This window comes from Lithobates pipiens, unplaced genomic scaffold (genome assembly GCF_037356315.1).
Source record: "Lithobates pipiens isolate NorthernLeopardFrog02 unplaced genomic scaffold, aLitPip1_a1.2 Scaffold_23, whole genome shotgun sequence".
Classification (NCBI taxonomy): Eukaryota; Metazoa; Chordata; class Amphibia; order Anura; family Ranidae; genus Lithobates; species Lithobates pipiens.
Genome location: NW_027507785.1, coordinates 275,193,094 through 275,211,717, shown reverse-complemented (window position 1 = coordinate 275,211,717; position 18,624 = coordinate 275,193,094). Strand labels below are relative to the sequence as shown.

General features: G+C 42.6%; 1 protein-coding gene and 6 non-coding genes across 28 annotated transcripts in view; all 7 read right to left on the bottom strand.

Moving 5' to 3' along the window:
• LOC143928348 (uncharacterized) overlaps positions 1 to 18,624 on the bottom strand; it is a 75,524-nt gene that overhangs the window by 49,318 nt on the left and 7,582 nt on the right. For 8 of the 22 annotated variants that reach the window (XM_077453212.1, XM_077453217.1, XM_077453231.1 and 5 more), the window contains exon 8: positions 617 to 723. Coding sequence is in view for 5 of the 22 variants with exons in the window: in XM_077453222.1 (XP_077309348.1) it covers positions 4,176 to 4,209; positions 4,390 to 4,426; positions 6,523 to 6,569; positions 14,732 to 14,787; positions 14,962 to 15,004; positions 15,659 to 15,693 (252 nt within the window). In the remaining 17 variants the exon portion in view is untranslated. Of the gene's footprint in view, positions 1 to 616; positions 724 to 1,019; positions 1,050 to 2,511; positions 2,557 to 2,786; positions 2,832 to 4,158; positions 4,210 to 4,389; positions 4,427 to 6,522; positions 6,570 to 14,731; positions 14,788 to 14,961; positions 15,005 to 15,658; positions 15,708 to 17,358; positions 17,402 to 17,576; positions 17,616 to 18,571; positions 18,603 to 18,624 lie in introns of those variants that run through there. The other 14 variants (XM_077453210.1, XM_077453208.1, XM_077453215.1 and 11 more) reach the window with 4 other exon arrangements.
• On the bottom strand, positions 890 to 965 carry LOC143928653 (small nucleolar RNA SNORD47). Its single transcript, XR_013262486.1, has one exon. It is a non-coding gene; the product is annotated as a small nucleolar RNA SNORD47 (small nucleolar RNA).
• LOC143928696 (small nucleolar RNA SNORD78) lies at positions 1,138 to 1,201 on the bottom strand. The gene has a single exon (XR_013262521.1). It is a non-coding gene; the product is annotated as a small nucleolar RNA SNORD78 (small nucleolar RNA).
• On the bottom strand, positions 2,886 to 2,966 carry LOC143928668 (small nucleolar RNA snR60/Z15/Z230/Z193/J17). The gene has a single exon (XR_013262499.1). It is a non-coding gene; the product is annotated as a small nucleolar RNA snR60/Z15/Z230/Z193/J17 (small nucleolar RNA).
• Positions 4,275 to 4,354, bottom strand: LOC143928627 (small nucleolar RNA SNORD79). Its single transcript, XR_013262464.1, has one exon. It is a non-coding gene; the product is annotated as a small nucleolar RNA SNORD79 (small nucleolar RNA).
• On the bottom strand, positions 15,536 to 15,607 carry LOC143928656 (small nucleolar RNA SNORD47). Its single transcript, XR_013262489.1, has one exon. It is a non-coding gene; the product is annotated as a small nucleolar RNA SNORD47 (small nucleolar RNA).
• On the bottom strand, positions 17,467 to 17,541 carry LOC143928672 (small nucleolar RNA snR60/Z15/Z230/Z193/J17). Its single transcript, XR_013262502.1, has one exon. It is a non-coding gene; the product is annotated as a small nucleolar RNA snR60/Z15/Z230/Z193/J17 (small nucleolar RNA).

Sequence of the window (18,624 nt, the reverse complement as noted above, 5' to 3'; positions counted from 1 at the left end):
AATCTTTCTGGTTTCAGCTGCACATGGGGGGGGGGGGGGGGGGTTGGATGGGGAGACTGGGCTTACACTGAGCCGATGGCTAGAAAGGCCACCCACTACAGGCAGAGTAAGGAAGGACAAGCAGAGCTGTATTATGAATAGACAAGCTCTCTGCTCATCTACCTTTAAGCTCCCTCACCGACAAAAACTCAGCTGTTATCTTTTGCATCAGAAGTGTCTCTCCGGAGAACAGGACTGGATCAGCAGAAGAACAGCACTGCGAGACAAGTAAACACTACAGATATATGTGCCTAGGTAAACATGTCATGAATGGGGTTTACCACTTTAAAAAAGGTAACCCTTTCATACAGAATGGGCTACAAAAACTCCATTGCACTGAGATACCAAATCAGTCTTTGTGACAACGCTGTGCATTACAATGGAATCTGAACAGTACCTCAAACCAGCAGGGGAATAGGTTGTCCCTGGATACAATCACTAGACTTGGATTGCAATTGTTACAACATAGTTAAATTGTTAACTATGGTGTTCAAAGGAATGACCTGCAGCACTTTAAAGCTGATCTACACTGCATTTAAGGGGGAAAAAAATATATATATATTCAAAGCAAGCTTACCCATGCATAGTCTTCCATGCTTTATTTTGCCGAGAAGTCACTTTGAAGAGGACCCCCTAGCATTTCTAGCAATGGCCATCTTAAGGGCACCTCTTCGCACATGATACCTGCAGAGAGATTTGAAAAACACAAGTTTAGCCAGAAAAAAATAAATAAAAAACTCACATTACCAAAATCTTTAAAGGAATCATGTAATGGACTGAAAGCAAAACTGCCACACTGCAGGGGTAATTTCTTGCTCTCACTTCAAGGATTCCCTTTAAATTTGGTAGTTACCTCAGAAAAAAGTGGAACGGTTAAGGGTATAATCAGCCTTTATCATATGGCAGAATCAGTTTCATCACTGGTAACCAGCAAAATACATTTTTTTAATTTAATGTTACAAGTTATGCAGATTACTCACCAGAAGGTTAAAGTCCCACCAATGATGCACCTAGGAGGGGGGGGGGGGGGGGAAAAGCCAATGGTGGTTAGTACCCCTTAAGTAGCTCATAAGTTGATGCACAACACAGTTGTGAGTTTAGGTCAGCAGTAACACAAGTCCACATACATAATTCAGGTCAGACATTTGGAACATCATTTGAAACCCCAAAAAATAAGCACAATACTTCAGGCAACTACATTCAAGATGACTGCTGCAGATTGAAATTTATATTAGCTCTCACATTTATAGCAATGGTCAGAGCCTGATGAGCACCATGAGTCTGGAGCAACCTTATCAGAAAGGGACCAGTTGAAGGGCACAGGAATCACACCATACACTAGAAAAACTGCCAAACACTAAATCACCACATTCCAGCGGTTGGCTCTTGTAATAACGGCCAACTAGCTATTCAATTGCAATTAGCAGGAGAGGGACATGTGGCATGTTTGGTAGCCATTTACTTGGAGTAACCTCTTCAATTTTAAGAAAAGATTGTTTTCATGTTAATTAAAGTGGAGTTGCCCCCCAAAAAATAAAACTACTTAAAAAAAAAAATCAAGAAAAAATTGGCAAAAAAAAAATTTTTTACTCACCTCTAAATACCAGTTGCTAGGGGGTCCCTCGTAGTCTGCCTTCTTCATTGCCCGGGCTGGTGACATCACTTCCCCTCGCGCCGCACATTCACCTGGGACCTGTCACGTGTCCCAGGTGACTGTACGGCGTATCACGGCGCCCTGCGCCGCTCGCGCATGCGCAGTGGGTGCCCGGCTGTGAAGCCACAGCCGGGTGCCCACAGTATGCATGACGGCGCCGCGAGCGGAGCGAGGGGGGGGCTTCGTTCCCCCGCATCGCTGGAACCCGGGACAGGTAAGTGTCCGATTATTAAAAGCCAGCAGCTGCAGTATTTGTAGCTGCTGACTTAATTTTTTTTTTTTTTAGGGGGTACCCCACTTTAAGGTAAAAGACCTTTTAGTGCTGCAGCCCCCACCCCCCCCCAGTTTTTACTTACTGGGATGCTGTCATCCTGGCCAGGAACAAGCACCATCTACAGCTGGTCTCATGCCCCGATTGGATAGATAGCACTGCAGTCAATCAAATCCACTGACGCAGTGTGGAGTCCTGCATTCTATGTCAATGTACAGATGTGGGATTCATGAGCGTACCCACTGAGGAGAGCACCTCTGGACAATTGATGTGGGAAGAAGCCACCAGCGCTGCCATGGGAACCCAGAAGAGGTTTGGGGGTCACTGCAAAACTGCAGTGGAGGCAAGTATGACTTAAAAATAAAGTCTGACAGGGATCATAACCCTCTTTTGCTCTATCCAAAAATGGAAAAAAGCTTTGCCTGTAGTTCTACTTTAAGAAATTATGTTTTAAGCATGCAGTACCATGCACAATTATAAGACCTAGTATAGGTTTTGCTGTACATCTATACTAGATGACTGGGGTTCTGCAATGCCTAGATCTTACCTTGCTGCTCTTGGAGACATCGTGTTCTGAAAAGGCCAATACCATCTGTAACCAAAAGAAAGACCATTTAGTAGGTGGCAAGTTAAGATTCAGCTACAAAGACAAAAATCAGTCAAGTCAGATAGAGCTAATAACAGACCTCCATGGGGTTGTCAAGTCTGTTAAAGAATCATCATTTAAAAACAACCATTGACTCAGGTGGTGACAAACTGTCTTGGGTGTATAACCCAGCAAAGCTCTCCCCCCCCCCCGTATGTCACATTTAGTATACTTACTGATTAAGCCATCCTGCAGTTCACATCTGTGTACACAACCTGCAGAGAAACACCAATTAGTGGAGGTCTTCAACTTTTTTTTTAGCCCCTCCTGGGAGACAGACACATCAGATAGGAGCGAAAGACAAGCTGAGTTCATCACTGTTCATCTGCTGAACTATGCAGTCATCATGGTGTCTGATATTTGATGTAAAGCCTTGCTAAAAATATCTAAACCAAGCACAGCTTTAATCTACAAAAGGTTACATCAGTAGATTTGGAATATGCCGTTCTGCACCAACAAGAAATTAAAGTGGTATCTCAGTTTTAAGAAATAAAGCGATGATCGATGGACAGACAGATCTTGCAGGGCTCATTGACCCACAGTGATTGTAACTTTGCTTATTAAAGTGCTTCCAAGATCCACTACTATATGCCTGAGGCTAAAGCACACCATTCAGTATGTCATTAATGATAAAGCGCAACTAAAGTCTTAGTTTGGCTAAGAGTGCAGGTGGATTAGAATATCTGTTTTATTGCTGTCTGACCCAGTTAGGGAGATTCCCTTCCCCATCCCTTTAAGCAGCCAAGACATTTGCGGTTTATTCATTAAAGTGGTTCTAAAAAAGGCTTAATGTTTTTATCTTCATGCATGAAAGTAAAAACCTTAGTATGCAGCTCCCACCAAAAAAAAAAAAAAAAAAAAAAAACACTTACTCGATCTTGATCCAGCAATGTGCATGAGAGCAGCTGCTCCCACCTTTCTGCCTCATTGGCTGAGACAGCAGCAGGAACCATTGGCTACCACTGCTGTCAGCCACTGAGGAGGAAACAGGGCTGAGCCCATAGTACCTTACGGACAAAGCTGGGCTTCAGGAACAAGCATGCAATAATGCACTCATAGCAAGCAGCTGCTATAGAGGCACTCAGGTGGGAGGAGCCAGGAGCACAGGCAGGGGAGAATGGGGGCTGCAGCTGCTCTGCAAACATTTACTTTTATGTTCACACAGGTGCGATTTGTCAGTTCCAAATGACATGACAAGTGGCACCCCCTTTGTTGGCAAACTGTTCAAACTGCCACAACTCATGTTGCAGCAACTTTGAAAAAGGTTACTGAACAACTTTGCTGATTTCATTGCAACTTGCATAGCCTTCTGTTTAACAAAGTTGCAAGACACAATGAAATGACTCCTGTGGCTTTCAAACTTTGCTTTAGTAGTGCGACTTCAAAGCTGCACCAGGGCTGAGCATCACTTTAAAAAGACCCAATACAACATCTAGTAGCCGGGTGCTATACTGGAATTCCATATTCTATGAATAGCAGTGCATGAGGACTCTACAGAGCATTTTGCACAATCTGCTAATAAATCAAATTATAAGATAAGTTACAAACCTTGTGTTCCTCTATGGCTAGGGATCATCTAGGCAGAGAACCATCTTTGATCTAAAAACAAAAAGACCAACTTTCAGGCAAAAATTTACAAATCAAAGAAAGCTTCTTATTTTATACACTGCATCAGAATAGAAGATTTCCCTCAGTCTTATTCAGAGAGATTCCCATTGATTATTTCAAGTCATCATGTACAGCACATGCTCATATCAGGCAGAAAAGACATCAACTTACCCGAGTGTACAGCACCATGATGGACAGGGCTCCACATCTAAAAAAACACACAAAAAAAATAAATAAAAAAAAAAGAGTATGTTAGCGGAAGTGTACACATTAGGGGGCTCTTTGCTGCTTCCCTTTGTAATGCCTCAGAACATATATTGGTGGTAAGCTCTCTCGTCATCCTGACAGTCAAGAGTAGCAAATAAGTGTCATCAGAGTAGCATTACACTGTATATAGTCAGACCCTGAACTTCTCTCTGGGTTGGAAAGACTTGTTAAAAAGACAGTCTTCACTTTGTAAGGGTATGTTCCCTCAGCATAGTGAGATGTGAAGCGCTGACAATTTCCATCAGCCAATCATGTGTAAGCAAATTTTTCTTCCATCTTGCATGCGATATTGTATTCTTTACAAGAAAAAATTTCACATTGCCACACTGGGAACATTCTCTTTGAAAAGAACAGTTTTTAGCAAGTCCACCCCAGCTTAGGTGTTCCTGTGCTCCTCTTCAAATTCTAGTGTACCTTTGCCAAGTTATGTTGGTAGTCCTAATTTCTACCAAAAGTCACAATAATGCACCACTTATATATTTCAGCTTACTGGGCACTGAGGTTCTGGCAATTGAAGAGGTGCAAACCAAGCACAACACTTGCATGTGGCCAATAATCAGGCACCTCTGACAGACCCTGCTGTTCAGTCCTCAGTAGGCAGACACCTCAAACCTTTAACTGCTTGCAGACTGCCTCACGCACATATACTGCGGCAGGGTGGCCGCTCTGTGCCAGATCATGTACATAGTATGTACTCCAACACTCCTGGGTTTGGGGCATGTGCCACCAGCACTGCTCCTGCTGTGACTGGACACAGTGAGAGCCAATCAGCTGACACAATGTCCTGATGGGTGGTCTGCCTGTCTCCCAAACTATCTGCCTATGTAAACCAGGCAGATGGCAGTTCAAGAGGGCAATGTACTGATCCTGAGTTTCTGCTAAGCAGGAACACAGATCTTTACCTTCCCCCAGGAAAACATTTAACCCCTTTGATTGTCCCCAATGCTGATCCTTCCCAGCCAGTGACAGTTCGTTTTTGGCACTGATCACTGTTAGTGCCACAAGTGTCCGATTTGTCCACCACAATATTGCAGTCACACTATAAGGTTGCTTATCGCCACCACTACTAAAGGGAAAAAAAGTATCCCAGATACTAACTTAAGCAAACCAATCAATATATGCTTATTGGGATTTTGTTTTACCGAATACATATTGTATTAAAATTGAAGAAATTATATTTACATTTTTTATTGGGCATTCTCAAAAAAATTTTTTGCACAATAGGCAAAAAAAACAGCAGAGCTAGATGGGTAGTGTCGCAAGACCGTGTAATTGTCAAACATAGTAACATCACAAAAAACTGCGTAGTCGGGGGTTGAAGGGTAAAGGTTCCAGAGCTAAAGTGGTTAAAAGATGTGTGACTCACACAAATAAAAACATTTCTTAGGAGCCAATAAAGTATGGATGTTCAACCTGTGGCACTACAAGTCCCACCATGCCTGTGGGAGTCATGCTTGTATCTGTCAGCCTTGCAATGCCTTATGGGACGTTTCACAAGAGCTGGAGGGCCGCAGATTGAGCCCCCATGCAGTGTAAAGCATTAGACCTGCAATCAGCAGATAACGGGTGTAATGCCAGGCTCCTGCAGACTAAAACCAAAATTAATGTTTGGGCAATGGGTAGCCATTTGGTAAAAGGCCTGGCATATACAGGCCCAGGTCACCGGGGTGTGGTGACCGCATGTGATCCAAGCAGGAATTACACTGCATTTGTTTAAATGACATGCGACTCTGCAGCAGTGCAATCAGACCCATTCATTTTGTATGGCTCAAATCACAGGACCTTCCCCCACCCCAGAATCGGATCACATGAGTGGTCAGACATTGAAACTCATGCCGCAAAATCGCTCTACATTTTGCCAGCCAATTTTTTAGTGTCATTAACACAACCAGAGCGTTTCACATGAATGAGGTGAGATTTTGACGCAGTGAGGGAAATGCACAGCAAATGCCACACCAGTGTGATCCGGGACAAATCATCTACTTCTAGAGGAAGATTCACAGTGACGTCTTCACATTCATACAGCAAATCACTCACCTTCCATGGACACCGGACACCCGGAGAATCCCAAACGCCATCTGCAACTAAGAGGGGAAAAAAAAAGTCAATTCTTACAGTGATTGGTTACAGGATAAAAATATATAATAAAACCACCATCTTCAGAAATTCGAATTTAGTATATAATGATTTTGATTTTAATAGAATAGAAAAATAGAACAGAATAAAATATATTCTGTTCTATCGTTTTTCTAGTCTATTTAAAAATAGAATAAATTTGAATTTCGAATAGTATGAAATCAAATTTTAATTAATTTGAAATTTGAATTTCAGAAGATGGTTGTATATTTTCTAATTATATATATTTTTTTCCTAATCTTTTCTATTTGAATTAGAAGTTTTGGAAGATGGTTATATACATCTGCCACAACTTCTCATACTTTCAGTGTACCAGCACAAAACCACCCCCCCCCCCCCCCCCAAAAAAAAAAAACACATCTGATTTCATTTATATTGATGGCATCAATGAAGTTGTCAGCATGCCTGATTCAAGAAGTCACGGATGTCGATCTCAAGGCAAGTGCATATGCTGTATGTCATTGTCCACTTGCCACGTCACCTGCCACAAGTTGTGTATTGTCCACTTGCCACGTGACCTGCCACCAAGCGACCCCAGATATGGGCAATATGCCAAGTACTTTTCTGCAGCAGAGGATGACATTTTGCGACCTAACTTTGGGACCACTATAGCTAGAAACACCAAATTTGGTATGCGAACACAATAGAACTAGCACTACAACAAATTAGGGGTTTCTAGCACCAAGTGACCCCCAAAATACATGGCCCTAAATTCAGGTCACAAAATATTTTCGAATGCGGTTGAAATTTCAAATAATGTTGAAATCATTTTAGAATCCGGTAAAATATTTTCGAATTTGGTAGAAAACGAAACCCGAAAACAAATTTAACGAATATAACGAAATTAACTAATTAAAACGAAACTAAACAAAATTTTCCTTTTGCACATGTCTAGCGGCAGGGTCCCCTACTGCCATCTTTATGATCTTGGGGGGGGGGGGGGGGGGGGAATAAAAAAAAAAATATAGATCTTCTGAGCCACCAGAACCACCTCTGTTCCTGCTCAACTCTGCGGAGAAGGCACGGAAGCAGCAGAACTGGAGGAAAAACGCATAGATTGACTTTGTTGTTGAATCTGGACGCAAAAGGATCCTTGTCTGGAACACCCCATTTGACATGAAAAATGACGGGGTGAAGGGACCATTCTCCCAGAAAAAATTGTTAGCGATTAAAGTAGTCCGCCTGCCAATTTTCTATCCATGGAATGGAAAAAATAAATAAAGTTGCTTTCTGCCCAAGCTAGAATATGATTCGCCTTCTTGGGCTGCACGACTTCGTGCCCCCTTGGCGATTGCCATGGCTGTGGCCTACATCATTGTCGGATTGAATCTTAACAGGACAATTCCGTAGTCTGAGCATCCAGGACTCTAGGGCTAAACGTACTGCCCGAATTTCTAGAATGTTGATGGGCAAGGTCCTTTCTGACTCAGACCACTTCCCCTGGACAGATGGTTCTTCCAGGACTGCTCCCCAGCCTAGAAGGCTGGCATCCATTGTTACCACCTTTCCAGGATACTGGTAAAAAGGATTTCTCCTTTTGGAGGTTGCTGGATATCAACCACAGTTGAGGCTCTGACAGGGGATAAGTGCATTGGAAAGTCCAAAGCCTGGACCTTCTTGTACCAGCCCAACAGAATGGCGTTTTGTAGCAGTCTTGAATGAAGCTGCACATTATGGAGCCGACTTGCCTGGGGTAAGAATACCTTCTTTTTAAACAGTATCCATGATCAGCTTTAAGTACTGTAATCTCCTTGATGGTTTTAAGGATTTTTCTAGGTTGAGCATCTAGCCTAGGAATTCCAGGTAGCTTACAGCCGAGATTAAAATTTGGTTTAGACTGGTGACTGATCTACTAAAAAGCAGGTCTGTCCTAGCATATCTAGTTATACCCCGAGCCCTTAAGCTGGCTAAAGGCGGTTCCAGGATCTTTGTGAACACACGTGGTGGGGTGGCTATACCGAAATGCCGAGCCACAGAAGGTAAAATGCCGATTTTCTACCTCGAAAATTAGAAATTTGATGAGCGGGAAATATGCATCCTTGATATAGATCCATGCCAAAAATTCCCCTCCTTGCAAAAATTGAGACAACCGATCGGATTGACTAAATGTGAAAGGACCAGTTCAGATGTAGAATGTGTCTTACCTCCCAATTTGGTTTTGGAACCGTGAAAAGGTTTGAATAAAACCCTGTTCCTCTGTGGGAACCTCCGATATCACCTGGGATAAGCGATGATCCAGAGCTAGAAACCCTTTTCCCTGGGAACGTTTGATCTTAGAAAACAAGGAGACGGGAATTCTCAGAACTCTAGTTTGTAACCTAGAGCGATTGAGGAAGCCACCCATCTGTCTTGACATTGTTCCTGCCAGATCTTTGAAAACTGCAGAAGCCTTGCCCCCCCACCCGAGCATTAGTATTTTGTTTTGCGGGCTCTCTTGCCCCAAGTCCTCTTTTGGCCATGGGACTGCCCTTGAGGTCTTCCTCTTGAGCTTGGCAGTGGAGGCCGTCGAGACTGCCTAGAGGCAGATGCTCCTGGCACTGGAGAAGATGCATGTTTAAAGAGGATAAATGCTTAAACTTTTTACTGGTAAAACTAACTTTTCCTATTAGAAATCCTCTGGATATATTATCTAAATCTCCAAATAACCGGTCACCATGAAATGGGAAACTGGCAAAGAGCTTCTTACACGGCGATTCACCTGACCAACTTTTCAACCATAGGACTCTATGCACCAGTCCTAGCATAAGCCGCGAGGCTTGAATAGAATCCTTCATAACATCCACTGTAAAACCGTGCATCTGATACACCAGCCTATTGCCGGGCCTGCTGATCGGGAATAATCTTAGGTATCATGACAAACTGGTCCTTTGATTGAGACACTCAAATTGCTGCAAGAGCCGGTTGCACTACTGAACTTGCCAGAGAAATGTTGTTAAAAATTCCAACTTTTTATCTGTTGGATCCTTTAACATTTGTGCATTGTCTACCGGACAAGTACGATTTTTATTTACTGAGGTGGTTTGCAGCATCAATTGCTGGAACCCCATTTCTTATAGAAATCCTCCTCCATAGGATAAAGTGTAGAAAACTTCTTTGGAGGAAAAACTGCTTAACCATGGGAGGAAAAAAAAAAAAAAAAAAAGCTGATGTATACTAAATGGAAACACTTTTTTTAACCATGGTCAATAGCATCCCCAGACTGGGGGGGCTTTAGTGATCCCAAACCAGAGCTGGGCTCAATAGACTGCTACAAGCAGAAAAGGTTTTGAGCCAACTTCATAAGGGAGCATACCAATAAACTGTCTTGCGAGATTACACCCCCTATATTAGGATCCTCAGGAGGAGATATCAGAATCTTCCTGATCTTTGGGAAGAACTTCCTGATCCCCGCCCCTTGTAACTCAGGGTGAGGGACCTGAGCAATAAATGGGGGGGGGGGGGGGGGGGGGGGGACGACAAAAAAAACAAAACACAAACACACTCCTCTGATATATAGAGGGGCTGAAGTGTCCAGCGCTGCTGCAACACCAGTCTCCCGACAGATCATTCTGACAGGCCACATCACTGAGGATGACTTTTCTTGGACATGGATTTAGGTTGTTGTACAACAAGCGATCCCTTAGAACCCTTTGAGTTCCTTGTCCCCCTTCCACTCAGCAAGATGCACAAAGCAGAGGCACTACCAGAAGGAATGCATACACTGCTTGGGTTATAGTCCAGCAAACTATTGCCGCCATTAATGCCCAGCCTGAAGCAGTAACAAATGTGCCAATAGGAAAAAAATGCCACCTGTGTCCCGCCATGGCCAGCAGCACAAAGTGTGCTTTTAAAAGCCTGCCTCCACGTGCACCTGGCGTCGGACATAAAACAAAAAATTTATTTGTGAACTCCTTACCTTTCCCGCCGCAGGGCTTTCTGTGGTAAACAGACTTCAACCTTCATGGTGGGTTCTGTTAAACCTTCAGGAGCAGGGGGAACCTTGAGGAAACCCACAATCCTGGACCTGCAACAGCACCTTGTCTGAAAACCTTATGGCCTCACTACCAAAAAACATTGGATGCCATCTCTAAAAAGGATTCACAGGCAAAACCTAATTTCTTCAGATATGAGGCCTGGATACCATTCAATTTGGCAAAAAAACAAAAAACCCTCTGAATGGATCCAGTCTGCATGGCTAGCCCCAGCAAGGATTGCACCTGTGGAGCTCAGCACATCTTTACTCGTGACCAACACTTTAGACACTGGCAAAAAAAAAAAAAAACCCACAACCCTGGAGGAACTCCCAGTAGTGGGATATTATATAGGAAGTGCACTTGTCTTAAGGCATGCCAGTGTCCCGATGTATAAAAAAAGTTTTGGCAAACATTTACTGCCCTTCAGCAGATGAGACACATGAAACTTTACAGCTAGACTGCGTAATAAAGCTCTCAGCTGTATGGACACTTTGTATGATTAACATTTCTCCCCATAAAGACACACTTGACCATAAGATGCACCTCAGTTTTAGATAACACCCCCCCACCCACCACATTCTGAACCAAATGGTGTACTAAAATATTTTCCAGTGCCCATGAAATGCAGCCTGACCTTTGCCATAAAAGCAGAGTAACCATTTCAGTAAATGCAGACTGACCTGATGTTCTCATCTGCCTGACAAGACAGAGCAGCTGAATGCTATGTCTTATGAAGTGTCAGGCCCAGCTGGGAGATCGCCTGACACCAGGGGTATGGATATCTGTCCCTCTCCTGTCTTCTGCTGGTGATAGCAGGGAATGGTGCCATAGGGGCAGTGCCTGTCATTCACACCATAAGATGCAGACACATTCTCCTCCCCCCCATATTTCTGGGGCAGAATGTGTCTTACTGTGCGAAATACAGTACTTGGCTCTTAACGTGAATGTAAACCTTTACAACACACTTGGACCTGCAGGTAAGCCTTAATCTAGGCTGTATTGTAATGTAGGTCAAAGAAATATCTCCTAAACCTACACGGTTTAGGAGATTTGCCAAGAGACAGGCACCGCTGTCTACGGTGCACTGAGCGCGGCAGTCAACCGCAAATATGCCATGCATGGCGGCTCCCTTGCGCGGGAGTGACGTAATCGCAGCTTCGCCGAATGACAGCGTAAATGACACATAATGGACTACTATGCGATGCATAGTAGTCCATTATGCTTTACCTTTGCAGGGAATGAAAGGAAGTAAACTCAGGGTTTACTTCCTCTAACTGTTTTGGGCTACTACATGGAGTGTCATTGCTCTTTACTTGGGGGTCTGGACAGCATGAGTAGAACCAGAAGCTCCAATAGGCAAAAAAAAAAAAAAAAAAAATTGGGCTTGGGGCATGGAGCCCCGATCCCACCCAGTTGTGTGGAGATAGCAAATGGCTGTTTACACAAAATCTCCTTGCGAGACCCATTTCCCCAATTGGCCAAGACATCAGCCAATCCTATTGGGCGCCCATGAGGAGAAATACTTAGGAAGCACACCCAAAAGACATTAAAGATTGTAAAGATGTCTTCCCATACTGTATGACATATGCTTTTTTATTCTCCACTTATATACGTTTGGCATTTAAAAGTAAAAAATCTATATTTTGCTAGAAAAAAAATCTTAGAACCCCAAAATGTCAGAAATAGGCTTGGTCATGAAAGGGTTAAACTGCAGCCTGTAGTACACTATGACCGAAAGCTGAATCCTTGGCTGCTCTAACACCTGAAAAAAATCTGGTGAACGTATGCACTGAAGACCAAGTAGCAGCCACAAAAATCTAAGCCAGATAACCAATGGCAAAAAGCCCAGGTGGTTGCTACATCCCTGGTAGAATGAGCTCTCAGCCTGAAGGGAGGAGCCTTCCATTTCAGACTAAAGGCCTGAATGATCAATTGGCAATGGAAGCTTTAGAAGCAGCTTGCCCCTTAGGCATTTCTGAAAAAAAATAAAGCGCAGAACAATGTCCCAATTCATATGAAACAGTTGACATTGCTTTTTGCAAGGAATATGGAATAGGATGCAACCCCACCTTGTGGTAAAGGATTAGGTATGGTTCTCTACATGAAAGGGTCGCCATTTCAAACACCCTTCTAGCCAAGGTGATGGCCAACTTGCGCAACAGCAAGACTAATTGAATTTCCCTGATTGGCTCATAATGCTTGCTTCTGCAACACCGACAGCACCAGATGTTCCAATGACATAGGTAACCCAATATGGGGGGGGCGGGCATACAAGTTGCCCCCTGCATAAAAAGTTGACCAGTGAATGGGAGGCTAAAGGCCTTTGGAACAATACTGACAGGGCTGAAATCTAACTCCTGATTGGCTTTGAGCACAATCAGTTGAGAAAAAAAAAATAAAAAATGTCTTTAAAAACTCCCAAGGATGCCATTTTTGGCATCACACCAAGCAATACAAAGTCTTCTAGACCTTATAATAGATCTTCCTAGTGATTGCTTTTCTGGCACTCACTACCGTAGACACCACTGGTGCTGAGATGCCACTTTAAATTTGAGGGCATGGCTATTGATGCCAGAATGTTTAGACTGTAAAATGGGGTGGAATATAGAACCTTGACACAGATGGGGCAGCATGAAGCATCCATGGCCTGTATTGCCAATCTCATCTCTGGGGGTCAGGCTGGTGTCACCAGGATTGTCCTTAGTGGTAAAAAAATTTATATATATATATATATATATAAAATTTCAGTTTCCCAGTGTCCATTCACCTAGAGATGGCATATAACCCAGTAATGAATAGCTTACCTCTGGGTCCCATGATGTAGAATTTGTTGGTCCGTGCATGTAAATTTGCAGGTGCCTGCAATTGTACACAGAATGAGGACCTGCCTTTGTAAGCAAGGCAAATGCCCATTCTGACAGGAGACATGTTAAATCTTCTGGTCCCAGTAAGTGAGAACAGTCTGTCATGTCCCTGGCAGCCCATGCCCCCCAGTTAACCCCTTCCCTGTGTCTAATTTATAGATTGATCAGTGCATTTTATAGCACTGATCAGTGTAATGTCACTGTCCAAGTGTAATTTGGGGTCAGATTTGTCCAGCACAATCCTGCTTAAATTTATTAAAACTCCCAGACAAACTGACACTCATGCACCATGCATGAATACATTTTTCCATTCACGAAGATCCCCGCTCCTTGGAAGTCAGAGGTCACACAAACCAATTCCTCTGTAAGAGAATCCCTGTTGAAAGCCACGGCAGCCATCTTAAAAATCCTGGTAACAATCCAGACTAGTAGCCATTTGGAATGGATAAATATGCCATGTTCATTATATCTTCTATGAACTCTTAAAAATTCATATTGAATATCATTGTCCCCAATAAACGCCCTTTAGATTTCTCTAAAATCAGTTTTCCATTATAAAATTTCTTCTCGCATAGTTGCCAATTTTGACAAATGTTGAATTTCACATTGTTAACCACTTAGCTGCAGTATAGTAAAGGTTGGATGTGTGAAATACAGACGCGGTTTAGTTGTCAAAAGGTTGATTCTACCGAGCCATAATGGCGATATGAAGTCTAAAGTACTATACTCCCATTTTGTGGGTGTTTCCATTGTCAAGGTGTTCATGCGACGCAATTGATATTTTAATTTCATGTAAATATTTGTCTTGTCAACCAATAAATGTAACCATTTTGTATGATCACTTGTCTCCGTGAATACGTTTCACATGTATTGACTGTCATATAGATTGCTTTTGCATTTAAAAAAGGTTAAAAATTACTTAATACGGTGTGGGAAACGGTCCTTATAAAGCATAATTATAAAGAAAAAGTTATGTTACCAAAAGTGTCACTTGTTTATTGCGCAATATATAACTGCAGAGGTGATCAAAAAACCACCAAACGAAAGCTCTAATTAAGAAAAAAAAGTGTCAATTTTGTTTGGGTAGTGTTGGACGGTAGCAGTGCAAACAGAAGCTGACAATTGCGCAGACAAAAGCCACCCCTTATTTCCAATCTAACCCAATGATTTACTAATTTGTACAAATCACAAAGAGAAATATGCAGTTTTACAATTTTATTGTATTTGGTCATTTAGCATGATCTTCAGTATACAGCATATACTGCCAACACATAACAGTTGTTTGAAACCTACAGGCTAAGCAGCACTGTTGAGAATTGTGCTTTTAGGGGCTTCATCCACACTTGAACCTGTAAATTAGAAAATATTTTAGTGCAATGTTAAAAGTGCATAGAACAAGTGCTTAAGAATGCTCAGTCACAGGGAAGTCAGTACTTTTACTTTCATCTTTACTCAGTGAGAGAGTTCAAAGTATTTGTCATCATGCATCCCATAAAAAGAACACGTTTACATGGCACACTTACAAGATAGATCTTGACACCCAGCTTTGTACGTATATCTTGATACCTGTGAAAAAGCAAAAGCGTTAATGCCTTTGTGAAGCAGACCTGCACTCCCTTTCAAGAACCTCTTGATGAGGGTGGGGAGTTTTGTAGAGCACAACCCCTGCCTAGGTGAAAAGCACATGCCACTAGCCTCCTGGGACACCCATATTACAATTCCAGGAGGTGCTGAGTAAAACAGCACACGTGAAGTGTTACCATGGTACCAGATACCACTGCACGCCTTCAGAGGTCTAGTGGAGTCCATGCCTCATCAGGTTGCCGTTTGTGGCAAATGGGGGGACCTACCCATTGAGTGGGATTTGAGGTTAGGGCTGATTGGTGTACATGCCTTGAAAGTCGCATGCTCACCCACACCTGCAAGTGCTAGGTCTCACTTTGCTCCTGGGGTCTGAGCAGAGATGGCACATGGAAAAGTAGACCATAAGTTACAAGAGTGGCATTTTAAGGGATGTTTGCATGTCACAGAAAGGGTTACCAACCTATATGCAATATTATGTTGGCACAATGCAGTTTACTACCATGTAGACAATGTAACCTCAGAAAAAAGTGGAACGGTAATGGTGAAATCAGGTTTCATATGGCAGAATCGTTTTCATCACTGGTTACAGCAAATTTTAGAGAAATTGTACATTCTACCTCAACATGCTTCACTTACCATAGTTGCATCTTCATTAATACCAGCTCGATCATTACCAAAAGGAAACCTGGAGAAGCAAAATATACTGTTTAGGGAAACATTTGAAGTGTTTGGACAAGATTTGACCTAGTCTTAGTCTGCATCAGTGAGTCATATTGTCCTCAAAGTGATCAGAGACCTGATTCTTAAAGTCATCATTTACAGACCATTGAAAAGTAGTTACATGCACCAGTTGATCATTGTAATATTTGAAAATGCCACATTGGTAAAAAGCTTTTAATGAACCTGCTATTTGCAATCCTGACTTAGGTCTAAGGCAAGTCTAAGCCACCCCTCAGAATAAGGCTTTGTTAAACCAGGCAATGGCTCTAGAAAAGATGCCACAACTGCATTATCAGAATGCAACTGTTGGGCAGTTTTAGTGGCATTACCCACAGACTTGCAGTTTAACACCATTTGCATACTAGCGCCAATGCAGTGGACTCCTGGATACTTGAAGTGGAATTCTTACACTCCCCTATTGAATTCTGCCAGAATATGCAGTTTTAGACCAGTTACCAACCCTCAGACAGTGGAGCTACACAAGTATAGTATTAGTTGGAAAATAAGCCTTGTTAGCCGACAAGGGTGAAACTAAAAAAGTGTTAGTAAAGCCCAGTTGGCGATTTACCTACAGGTAAGCCTTGTCAAATAAATCTAAACACATGCACTGTTTAGGAGATATTCACCCTGGATGCAGCCAGCCATGTCAGCGGTGCATGCGCTCTGAAAGTCAGGTATACCTTGCCAGACCCTTATGTCACTGCAGCTTCAGCCAATCATAGCTGAAGTGCACAAACCCAGAAGACCAGGCGAAGAAGTCAGCCCTTTCAGTGGCAACTGTGCTGGGGGCTTCATTCCAAGGTAAGCTTTTCATAATGTGGCAATATGCTTCAGAGGTCTTACAGGCGTTTAAAAGCTGTGGTTTATAGCTGCTTTAGAGTGGAATACCCAACCAACATCAATTGGTAATATGTCTCCCCCCCACCCTATACCTGTCATACTTAAAGTGGATGTAAACCTGAACTTATTTTTTTTAAATTAAGGCTTGCACAGTATAAGATTTCATGCCATCTGTGCCCAGTCTTGCTACAAAGTTAATTCAGCTCTGAGACAGACTCTTTTCAGCAAGATAACTGACAGAAATAGTCAGATCTTCCACCCAGCTGTGAGCGACAGGTCATTTACATATCATGCACAAGTCTGAGAAAGATATTCTGTGTACTTCAGATCCCCCTCCTTTCTCCAGCTCTCCCAGGATTGGCTGCTCACACCCTCAGCATGATTTGGCATGCCGCCATGTGGTTACCTTTCTGGGCTTTGACTGGATGTTAGTGATAAGTTTAGTGTAAGAAATACACAGGAGGAGTAAATACATGTCAACAAGGTGTAGGTGGGCAGGGCGGGAGTCTGACATCACAACACCAGACCCACCAACAGAATATGCAATTTTTCAGGTCTCATGACAGGGGAGATATTTGACAGGTAAGGCTACATGCAGAAGGCATCTATAGCCTTCTAGAGAACCACTATGGCAGTAGTTTAGAAGTGAGTGGGTTTACATCCACTTTCCCCCCTTCATACAAAACTTGTACACGTGAGGCAGGATAGGCAGGTCACCTTAAGCAAAATACTCTGCTGAATTAGGTTTTTTGCAAGCAAAAATATATAATACTCACCACCTTTAAAATCACCCTCCTGACAGGTAAACTGTAGCCAGGCCTAAAAAGAAACATACCAATGAGGTAAATATTGTGCTTGTGCCCAAGCAAGTGATAAAGATTCTAAAAATGTATCAGATAGGAGCGAAAGATTGTTCTTCATAGCAATCAGCTGAACTATGGTGTCATCATATACAATAATCCTATATACATCAATGGATGAAATATTTACCCACCTCTTCCAAGTCTTAAGGTGGCATGAAAACTAGCCAGGCCTACAAAAAAAAAAAAAAAGTGGAGATTAGTTCAGTTTTTTTTAATTAGCTATACAGAAGTTAAAGCTTTAAACCACTTATGCCCCAAGGGAAAGTTGTTTCATTCTGTACCAAAAAGGTTATATTGCTGCTTTCTAACACCCTAGACCTAGCATACAGGTCAGAGCTGCAGCATGATCACACAAGTTTGTGCCTTTGACAGGTGGGCACTTATTCTACCCTTTTCGTTCCTTAGAATGTCCAACAACCAAATTCCTGTACATTGATAAGCCTTTACCATGTAAATCAGCTGCAGTGCTGGAACTGGAGCTGTGAGAAGTTATCGTAGACTTTAACCTACAGATAAACTTTCAATAAGGCTTACCTGTAGGTAAAGCAATTCTAAATGCAGTTTAGGAGATATTCTAGCGAGCAACTGTGATGTCACTGGCGCACATGCTCTTAATGGTATACCAGTACTGTGGCCAAGACTCATGCAAATGTCAACGCAGCTCTGCCAGTCAGTCCCTAAGCCTAAAAAGACCTGTTGCAGTGACCGTGCACGGCTGGAAAGCTTTGTTTTAAGGCAAGCCTTTCATAACATGCATATACTAGCACATATTGTCTTGCAGGTGGAAACTCAAGCGTTTACCACTCTAAAGCAGTCTTAAACACCATCTTAGCTTATGAAATCTTTAAGCCCATTAGTCTGGCCTGGATATGTACAAGTGCCAAACCTAGACACCCAGGGTGCAGGTGCCAAGCTTATATCACTGTCAAATGGTTAGGCATGCCTTAGATTTGTATTCAAAAGGGCCACTTTACCAGGAAAAACAAAAAGCTTGAGACAGGATCAGATAGGAGCGAAAGGTTCACCACTGTCAGTCTGATGAACTATAAAATCATCATGTTAACCTGTGTACAAGCTGTTCTTTTATCCTGCCCTCAATCCACAGAAGTTGTGTAAAATATCTTACCTTGACATGGTTTGCCGTGACATTTTAACTCCTAAAAACAAAAATAGGATTAC